The sequence below is a fragment of the Xiphophorus hellerii genome, chromosome 13 (genome assembly GCF_003331165.1).
Source record: "Xiphophorus hellerii strain 12219 chromosome 13, Xiphophorus_hellerii-4.1, whole genome shotgun sequence".
Taxonomy (NCBI): Eukaryota; Metazoa; Chordata; class Actinopteri; order Cyprinodontiformes; family Poeciliidae; genus Xiphophorus; species Xiphophorus hellerii.
In genome coordinates, this window is record NC_045684.1 from 12,461,833 (window position 1) to 12,472,718 (window position 10,886).

The window sequence follows — 10,886 nt, forward strand, 5'->3', positions numbered from 1 at the left end:
GCTCGCTTCATACAAAACAGAATTTTTAGTTATTTGTCTTCTATTTTGTTGTAAGATATCAAACCACGGCTCAAAAGTAAGATAAACATGCGTTTGGTTGATTTTTTTTTTTTTTTTTGCATTTAATTCCATTGAAGAAAAAATAACCATATACTCTAAAGTACAGAATTGGTGGAGGATCTTTGTTTGCATCTCTGTCAGGTCTCTGATTGAGTAAAACATTAAATAATGCGCAACTGAGTTAAGCCCCATTCAGAACTGGACTCAGCAGTATGAAAGTGAGCCAAAACATGCCTGTATGTCCATCAATTACTGGTTATGAATTATGAAATGGAAAGTTGTGGGAATGGAAAATGAAGATGCACTGGGGTGACTTCAAACATGAAGCATATGCAAGAAACTCCTCACACATCTCAAAGTTGACAAGAGAAAGGAAAACTTTCCACTGAGTAGTACCAGGGACTATTATGGCTAAATGAGAATCATGAGTTTATTTTGATTAGAAAGGCTAAGATTAGCTATTAGGGGGCAATGTGTTCTAACTTTTTCTCAAATTATAGTGGTAATGTTTATCTTTTGACTAAAGGGGTAAAATATTTTTTGCAGGGATCTATAAACTACGGAGCCCCTAAGGGGACATGGAGAGAAAAAAAAAGGAAAGAAATCCCGACTTATTATCTCGAGATCCCGACTTATTATCTCGAGATCCCGACTTATTATCTCGAGATCCCGACTTATTATCCCGACTTATTATCTCGAGATCCCGACTTATTATCTCGAGATCCCGCGACATTTCTGAAAAATCGCGAGTTACTTTTTTTGGGGGGAAAGGCATGTTTTTATGCGGTAAACGTGGGGGAGTGTGTCTACATTGATTATGGAGGACGACTTATATCATTTTCTGCAGTCCAGAGATGTCCCAGAGGAGGATATCATGCACATGCAATTTAGCGTACATCCATCGGTAACCGTGAAGCTGTCCAGAGGACTGTAGCTGGTTATTAATGAATTCTACCAAAACTGCCAAGTCGGAAAAGGACTTGCGCCGAATGAGTCCCCGCGCTCTGAAAACTCTCTTCAGATGTCTCTCACTAATACTAAATCCATGTCTGCTGTCAAGCACTGATTTAATGTGTTTATACTCAAGCCCAAGCTCGAAATAAAAATCTATATATCTACCCCATGGGTGGGTGTCCTCCATCACTGTGATTAGGTCGTTATGTACTGATGTCGGGATCTCGAGATAATAAGTCGGGATTTCTTTCCTTTTTTTTCTCTCCATGTCCCCTTAGGGGCTCCGTAATAAACAGATTTAGACATATACACGAACAATTTAAGAATTCTAAGTTTTCCACTATTACTACTCATTTTAAATTGCAGTTTTGTAATACACAATATTAGTTAAGCTTACTTTGAAAATGTAGTGACGTTCATAATTTTCCCTAGATATTGTAATGAAGAGCAGTTCAAAATCCGAACCGGATGCCCGTCAACGTGGAGCCAAAAGATTCGAATCAAGGAAAAGCGCCGCAATTTCCGCCACCGTGCGCTTCCCATCACGTGACCACACGCATCCCATCAAGCCAGCGTTGGGAAAATTGCGAGGATGCTGCCGCAAACGGCACGTTTATTTTACAGATTATTAAAACACACTGTTAAATTACGAGGCCCCATTCTTAGAACTACTGATAATTTGCTGTGATTTAATCTATTTTTGTCTCTAGTTTGTCACTGATGCCAGAAACGAGTCCTAGAAGGCATGAACATGAACATGAGGCATTTAAACCTGCTTTTATTGCAAAAAAACACACAGACAGGCCAGGAGAATAACTGTATAGCCTGCAGCTATGATTAATAATGAATTGGTTATTAATCACAAGAAAAAAGTAAAGAGTGTTCAAAGTAACAAATGATCCTAGTATTTTGTAACTTCATCAAATTGTATTTCAAGAAAATTTATGCTGTCAAATTAATACAGATCTTTTATTATTTGGTGTTTTGAAGGAGAGTTTTAAATGACAGAGTGCATCAGCAGTCACATATGTAAAGAAATCCTGCAGCTGTTCATTTTTCTTTTTGCTTGGTCGTCTCATTTCTTCTTCTCTTCATCTTTTTTGCCGTCTTGCTTGTTTCCAGTCTGGGAGGCCAGGGAGCCCATTGCGTTGCGGATGGCCTCGTTGTTGGGATCGACTCCAGGCAGGTTCTCCAAGACGCTCTGAAGGAACTCTGGATCTTGCATTACATCATAGTCATCCTCCTCCTTTAGAAAAAAAAAATAGAAAGTTCAGCTGTGGGTTGTTTTTTTTTTTTTAAACTGAATTTAAAATATTACCTCCAGATATAACAGCCTTGTTTACCTCTTGGGTCATATTGGGAAAATAATTTCTTATTAACAGAATACATTTTAAAATTAATTTGTGATGGTTCAAATTCCACATGTATACAGTGTTGTCTCTTCAATTCAAAACTACTTTATTGACCATGAAGGGAAATTATTTTACAAGGATGAATTTAATGGGTTACTCTAAAATTATAGCAGGCATTATTAGAGAGGTTTAGTTTTAAATATGGACTTTCAAAAAGCCACAAAGAGGAAGAAAGCAAGAGGATGGCTTGATGAATGGGTTAACAGAGATGAATCTATGATGAACAATAGATGAATAGGTACAAATTTAGATAATAGGACGGGGAATACATTCTGGAAATACAATTATTTTTTCATAATCATTTAGACCTGAAAAATACTCAAACAATTTTCCAGCAGAACATGACATGGCTGAAAAACATACCATGATATCAGTGTTTCATATCAGTCAATATTCATAATAATTGATACATTTTTTTTGGTTTAAATATCTGAAATACTACCTCTTAAGCCATTTCTCTCTTTACAAGCAGTTACAAGACTTTGTGGCAAAACATGAAACTGCTACTGTGCACGATACATGAGAAGTTGTTGCTAGGCAACCAAAGCTATCAGATGCAGAAACAGGAATACTCAGCAGCTAAATGTCTTTTTCTAAGATTGTTTTCATATTCCAACTTCTCTTTTACTAAAACAAACTGCACAGAGTCTGAGAAAGACTGACCTTGGCTGATTCTGCAGCGTCCATTGGCGCTCCAGTTTCCATCTCACCATACTCTGTTCACAAGAAAACAATTATCCAACATACCAAGAGCAGAATGAAGTATAAACTTGCATTAGGAATGAAACCCACCTCCTCCAGCTAGAGACATCTGCATGGCGTAGGCTATCTGTTCTTCTTCTGTCATGCTGCTGAAATCAGGAAGCACTGCAGTACCACTCTCAGGCTGAGAGACTGACATCTTTAACAAGGCATCCTCCGACTCTGTCAAAACAATGACAAAGAAAATCCATCATTTTCTGCAGTTTTATTACAATCGGGTCAATTCTAGCAGACATTCAACAAATCTTGAAGCTACCGTCTGCAGTGGGTGTGGAGACGCCAGCCTCGGCAGCAGAAGCAGCAGCAACTCTGCGGGCCTCTTCCTCCTGCCGCTGTCGCTGCTCCTCCATTGAAACACGCAGGGCCTAAAGCCAATCACAGAAATGGCACAATGAGGAATAATCACAAATTATTATTTGTGATTAATATCACAAATCCTGTTTCCTGACAAACAGGAAACACAACTAGAGCAATGTAGGTGCAGTCCTTAAAAAAAAATGTCAAGGTTGAAAAAGAAATTAAGAAAATACATTACAGGTGTCAAAAGAATTTAGCCCCTATACAAGTTTATTCCATTGTTTAGAGCAGTGGTCCCGAACCTTGGTCCTCAGGGACCGCTGTTTTGCATGTTTTGAGGAGTCTGGACTCCAGCACAGCTGATTCATATGATGGCATTACCTCTTTTGCATTTCTGCAATTGCTGCAGAAGCTGCTTAATCACCTGTTCATTTAACCCAGGTGTGCAGCAGCAGGGAAACACCTAAAATATACAGGTCAGTAGGCCCTGAGGACCAGGGTTGGGGACCACTGGTTTAGAGCAGGGGTGTCAAACTCCAGTCCTCAAGAGCCACTGTCCTGCAGTTTTTAGCAGTTTAGATGCCGTCAGCTTTTCTGTGTTTGGTACAGGTACAAAACACTGGAATGAAACGGCTTAATTACCTCCTCCTTGTGTAGATAAGTTCTCCAGAGCCTTGCTAATGATCTAATTATTATATTCAGGTGTGGTGCATCAGAGGCACATATAAAAGTTACAGGGCAGTGGCACTCCAGGAGTTTGACACCTGTGGTTTAGAGCATATTCTTGAACCATTTTTTCCAAAAATCCTACTTTTAATTTCAGTACATTTGCTGTTATGCTAAGATAAGTAAAAATCGCAATAAATAGATGCCCTTTACATGCCAACTGGTTACTTGAAGGGATGGCAGGAGGAAAAAAAAGCCCTTTCTGTCCTACCATCATAAACATAAACATGGAGTATTTAAACTCTAATGGGGATTTACCTGGAACTGTGTGTCTTGGTACGACTAAAGTTGCGTTTTCTGGGAACATTTGAGGCAGATTTGATGTTAATGGATGAATATTGAGACAAAAATACCCCTTGTTTGCTTTCAACTATGGTCACTATGGTAAAAATACCCCTTATTTACTTTCAACTATTTTGGAATGCAAAAAAAAATAAATAACTGAAGGATGAGTCAGAGAGAATCAGACTAATCAATTACGCAAGACTGTGTAAAGAGGAATGGCAAAAAGTACCAGTTGCTCCAACCCAATGAAATGTAATAGGAGAAGACTAGATATTAATAACAAGGGGGCCAAAATTTATTCCACAACTAATTTTGGTTAAAAAAAAATGTTTTTTTTTTTTATTTCTTTCCACAGTAATTTTTTCCACTAAAAGTCTTTGGATCTTTCTTTACTTTCCATTTTGAAACTGTAATAATAGATCAATTCATTTGAAAGCTTTTCACACAAATTTCAAATCCATTCTCTAGTTATTTGACAACTTATCTACATTTTTCAAAATGGGACACCTTGAATTAAGTCTTTATCTCAGTTCAGATTAATAAACAGGCTGTGCATTTTTGTTCTTTTTCAAGAATATAAACAGTTGCAGATATTAAGACGTCGCTACGAAGTTGTGGCATTTTGATCCTGTGTTCCTTTGGGCTAATTTAAAAGTTGTTATTAAATGCTAAGCTAACTAGCGTCCAGGGCGGATGTTTTTACTGCTTACCAAGGCCAGCTCTGGATCAGCGCTGGGGTCAACACCAAACTCAAAGTCGCTGGCGCCCAGCCCCATCATAGAGCCTCCCTCGCCGGCCAGGATGGGAGAGGACAGCAGTGCATCTGCCAGGCTGGGTCCAGGAGGAACCGTGACCAAGTGGGAGCCTGTTCCCTCCTTTCCATTTAGAGTGTTAATAAATGCTGTCAGCTTTTCTGTGTTCACCGCCTGGAGAAGCAACAGAAAACACCTTTAATTTCAAACTTTTGTACTTTAACTGTCTACATTGTTTTCTGGTATTTTTGTAACATCCTGAACTTTTGAGTACAAAATATTGTTTGACAAAATCATGAAACAAAACAGTGCTGGATCTGGCTTTCGGTTTCTGGAGAGTGGAATAGAGCCATTTCACAGTTTTTTTGTATTTGGACTAAATCCTCTCTTCTCCCAAATCTATGACTTTTGTACTTTGATAAAAGTACTGAAGTATCACCCTCCCCCCAATGCAGCCTGTTTAAAGCACCATTTGGGAACACTGACACCTTTATTTAGGTAAGAAACAAAACAAATATCTAAAATCAGACCAATTTTAATAACCACAATCCAGGTAAACCTAATTCTAAAGGCTAAAGTCCAGAAAAGACATGAAAAGGCCCTTTTTGATTTTGGAGACTGCAAGTCAGCAGGAAGCATGTAATTTAAACATAAATCAATATAAAATCCACAACTTTTATTGAGTCTTGTTTCATTTTTGAGCTTTAGAATATTGGTAAACCAATACTTTATTTTTTCCTCATACCAATCGAGTAAATTAAATATGTTAAAAAGAAAATGTTGCAATTTTCAAGTCTATAGGAAACCAAAAACTACATTTAGCTGTCAGATTGCATTAGTGATCGTGAAAATCAAGTCTTCACCTCTTCTCCAAAGTTGATGATATCCACGTTCACCTTCTCCTTTTTCAAGCGCTTAGCCATCTTAACAAGCTGCCAGACCAGCATGGTGGGACAGAGACAGGGAGGTTTGAGGCAGAAAGAAAACAGGTTGAAGTGGAAAGAGTAGTGCGAAGACATTCCTCAGAAAAGATTTACAGCAAAATGTCATGAAACACTTAAACTCACATCTTTTTCACTGTCCTCCACAGGACTCCCAACAAAGGCAATGATCCTCATTTTGTGGTTTTTGCCTTGTCTGTGTTTTAGAGCCAGCTGAAAAAAACAGATATAAACATGGCTGCTCAAAAAGTGTTGCTCTGCTTTAAAATGCACACGTAAAAATACTTAATATTTGTGCGAAGAATAATAGATTTAGTATACATCTGCGACACTTCCCACACCCTTTGTTCAGGATTTTTCAGATGACATAAAAAGAAAAGGATTTAAAACTCCAGTGGATTTATACGTACTAAAATTAATAAGATTTGTCTGGCTTATTAGTTTAGATATTTGGTATTTTGTGATTTTAGAAGTCTCAATTTGTTATTTTTTTATAACTAGGTAAAATATTTTGATTTGTAGGCCTCCATTTTTTGATTTTGTTAATTTTTCCATTACACTACAGTCAGTTTCCACACTAAGCCCAGGACCTTTAGCACTGATCCACATGTCCCGGGTTTCGGCACCAAAAATGTTGTATATTCGACTAATTCAAAGACGAAAAGGAGTCAGATGGCTTATTCAGATGAACTTTAGTGAAAAAAAAGGATGAACGAATCATACATAATGATATACGACAGAGTGTATATCATTATGTACGACAGCTAACATAGCTCTTTTCTAGGAAACCAACGGTCCTAAGTTCACTTCTTCCTCTAACCTCAAGTTCTTCTTCTACTAGTTCTAAAGCATCATGGGATATAGAGTCAATTCTGTTAAAGGTCCACAACTTGGTAGTCTGTTCAATTTATTTTTTCTAAATTTATTTATTTTTCATGCTGCTTTGGTTCAGTTGTGTTGTGTCTGATCTAGATTTTTGTTTTACAGTTTTCAGTGTTTGAATGGTATAAATCTGAAAACTTTGAGTTCTGTAGCAGGTAGAGAAATCACTCTACTGGATGAACTAGATTATTATGTGCTTTAATTTCTGAATTATAAACACCTTACTTGCAAAGACCATTTATTAAAGCAGCAATTTTTAGGTATGTTTAGAGAATTTACTGTGATGTTTTTGCTTATTGTGTGATTGAAATGTAACATCTCTATGATTTGGTTTAAATAGTACAAAAAAAACTTACAAGGGTACACAAAGGAGCAGAAAATACTGCCTCAATTTCAAGAACAGATCTTTTCTATACTCACAAATTTGTTAAATCAAAGTTTGAATCTGTGAACTGCTTACATGAGCCACTCTGATGCCTGTACAGAATGAGATTCTTCCTATGGGTTGGACTGCGTGTAGTTTGGACAGGATGCGGCCAGAATCTGATGTCAGTGTGGTAAGGACCTCGCAGTTACTACATCACAGAAGAAACACAAACACACTGTTAGCCATACTTGGTATTCAGAGAGTGGCATAGAACCCCATGCAATCTCATTGGACAATTAGCCAAAGGTAAAATGGAGAAAATACAGCTTTTTCAAAATGTGGTGGATGCTCCTACCACCACCACATCGTGTTAGTATTTATTTTGTTTTTATATTAGCTATAGCTTATAGTTATATATAAGCTATATATATATATATATATATATATATAAGCTATATATATATATATATATATATATATATATATAAATTCTACAAATAAATCAAATCAAATAAATAAATCCTACCTATACATATAAATACACACACACATACACACAAATATACATACTTATACATAACTTTGTATTCTACCCATCTACGTATATCATGCATACATTCACAAACACACCTACTATAATTAAATTCTATGAAATAATTTTATATTCTTTAAAAATTGAATAACTATTTGTATGTTTACTCCCCAAATTCTTCCTCAGAATATCTAATAAATTAACCTTTTCCTTAATACATTCAAACTCTCTCCTCATATGTCTTCTTTCTCTTTCATATTTATGACATTCTAATATTACATGTTCTATTGTTTAATATTTTCCACAGTAATCACATTTGCCAGTAGTATGCTTTTGTATTTTAAAAAGTGTATAATTAAGTCCTGTATGTCCAAATCTTAACCTTGTTATCACTCTTTCCTCCTTTCTATTTTGTCTTCCATTTCTTCTTTCTCCTATCTTCTGAATTTTATAAAACCATCCTTCTGTTTTTTCTTCATCCCACCTTTTTTTGCCATTTTTCCACCAGTTTTCCTTTAACAATACTCTTTCCCTCAGATTTACTTGTTTTAACTGTAAAACTAATAGGATTTTAAATTGCCCTCTGCCATTTTATCTGCCTTCTCATTTCCTTCTACTTCAATATGTACTGGAACCCACACAAATATAACCATCAAACCCATATTTTGTATTCTGAATAAAGTATTAAATATTTCTAATAAAATGTCCATCCTACTATCTGATTGATTATATTTTAAACTTAATAATGCAGAACGTGAATCTGAACAAATTGTCTGAATGGTTTACTCACACTTGTTCTTTTGTTTGAGCTGCTGCAATTACATACCAGCTGGAGGAGGGAACCTGGAACAAACCATTTGTTTTTCTGAAACACTGAAGGGGGGAGACTTTGTTGTTTCAAGTTGATTTTAATTAGTTAATTTTGTCACTTAAATATTCACTTATTATTGTTTGTGCTAAGTTAAAGTTAGTTTTGCTTTATTTGTTTCATAGGATGCTTTAGTTAATTTTGTATTTGTTTGTTCTTTTGTTATGTTGTGCCTCCCTCATGTGGTAGATTTAGATTACTCCACCCCTATTTAAGCAGCCTTTTGTTCTTTGTTTGCAGGTCAGTTTTGTTTGTGTTCAGTTAGAGTTCAGTAGACCTCAGTTAAATTGGGCCCAAATTTGTTACTTATTCTTGCATTAAATCTTTATGCTTTGTTAACTATTTTTGGAAGAATTAAATTGAAACTTTTTCTACTTTGAACACTTTTTTTGTCCTTGTTTGAGTCTGGTACCTCACTCAAAACAATTAACTGAGTTAATAATTCTAATGGGTCTTGAGATTGAGATTCATCTTCATCTACTAAATTGAAGATGATCTGTCTGAAATTTTATATATTTAGCCATGGAATTAAAAAACAACAACATGTTGTTCTATATCAGTGGTGCCCAAAGTCGGTACTCAAAGGCCAGCATACTGCATGTTTTAGTTCTCTCCCTCGTGATAGCAATAACCTTTTCAGTATGTCAATGTTCTTCTGAGGCTGTCATTGGATCCAGGTGTGTTAAACCAGGGAGAGAACTTAAACATGCAGGATGCCAGCCCTCGAGGACCGACTTTGGGCATCACTGATCTATACACATCAACTACCAAACAAATATTTCTTTGAATGTCTGACAAACATTTTTACAGGGAGTGCGTGTGTGTGATTTTTGTACTGGGCTAGGAAGTAGTCTTGATTGATTTTCCCCAAACTCATCCAAACCAATTGTACTGTAGCATTGATGTCCCTTAAATAATTACCACCAAGAGCAGCCAACAGGAAAGAGCTGTGTGAAGCAGTCACAATGGAAAGACCTCTACAAATAAGAATTATTAATCTGTTTATGTACAGTACTGCACTTGTTGCAAAATAAGAACTATTTTTCTTATTGCAATATAGTTATCACATATTGCATCAACATCTCAGTCTTGTGAGATGTTGATACTGTAGTGGCAACTGCAATTAACTGTGTATCTCCATCAGCAGATAGTCTCTTGATATGTAAATTATGAATTAATGTAATGTAGGGGAAAAAGCTTACTTTGCCATGGTGATGAGTCCAACGTTGTTCTCCGGGTTGCTGCGTGTTTTGGAGTGGCAAACGATGTTGACAGCATCCTGCTGAGCCTGTAGTCTTGTGGGTAGAAAGTCCCCATTTCTCATGTATTCGCTGTTGTCCACACTAAAGGTAAAGACGTTAAAATGAGGCTGACCTCGTAAGTCAGACAACTGGTTCATGACTTTAACCTAAATGTAATGTTAAGTCTAACAGACTGGTTGAATTAGTATCACATCTTAAGTCAGTTCCATATATCAAGCATCCAAAAACAAGATTTATGAAGCAGTAATGTTACAAAGAAGGACTTTACATGTTTAAAAAACAACTAACGCAACTGGCTATGGATAACACCACTGTTGCGACTGGTCTTAACAATAAAGGGTTCGCTTTAACCATAACAGAGCAAAAAGCTTTCAATCGTAAGTGCTAGAATTATACTCACATATTTTAGCTAAATAAATCCTTTACTAGGACGGGAATTATTGGCTAATTTTAGCTACAATGACTCAGCCACTCAACTCTGTTTTAGCCGCCTAGCTTTTAACCGTTATTTATCATGTCAGAAAGCCGCGACATTCGTCCTGTGTTCAGTTTAACACTTTCAATTGTCGAGTACTACCCTATCATTTTTTATTATAAACAAGAAATAGTTTACAAACTACTTAAAATTCGTTTCTAGAGTTCTTACCAAACCATAGTACTTTCGAGCACCATTTTGGAAACTTCTTGTTGCTTTCTGTAACAGTCTAAAAAACCCCAATCCTATTGGAGGAAAACTGAATAACAGCCCATAGGATTGGTCACGTAATGTTACGTTCGACTTTCAAG

The 10,886-nt window shown here is 36.4% G+C and overlaps 1 protein-coding gene across 1 annotated transcript; it reads right to left on the reverse strand.

Moving 5' to 3' along the window:
- Positions 1-1,765: 1,765 nt before the first annotated feature.
- LOC116731290 (26S proteasome non-ATPase regulatory subunit 4) lies at positions 1,766-10,868 on the reverse strand. The gene is made up of 10 exons (XM_032580996.1): positions 10,747-10,868; positions 10,041-10,181; positions 7,532-7,646; positions 6,316-6,402; positions 6,112-6,180; positions 5,207-5,422; positions 3,445-3,553; positions 3,219-3,350; positions 3,090-3,142; positions 1,766-2,260 (listed from the first exon to the last, which is right to left on the reverse strand). The coding sequence occupies exons 1-10, from the start codon at positions 10,770-10,772 to the stop codon at positions 2,090-2,092; spliced, it is 1,119 nt and encodes a 372-aa protein (XP_032436887.1). The 5' UTR covers positions 10,773-10,868; the 3' UTR covers positions 1,766-2,089.
- Positions 10,869-10,886: the final 18 nt, after the last annotated feature.

Coding starts and splice junctions, on each gene's coding strand:
- LOC116731290 (XM_032580996.1), bottom strand. CDS start 10,772: ATGGTGCTCGAAAGTACTATGGTTTG. Junction 6,181..6,315: donor TGGAGGACAGTGAAAAAGAT/GTGAGTTTAAGT, acceptor CTGGTCTGGCAG/CTTGTTAAGATGGCTAAGCG. Junction 5,423..6,111: donor TCATCAACTTTGGAGAAGAG/GTGAAGACTTGA, acceptor TTGCTTCTCCAG/GCGGTGAACACAGAAAAGCT.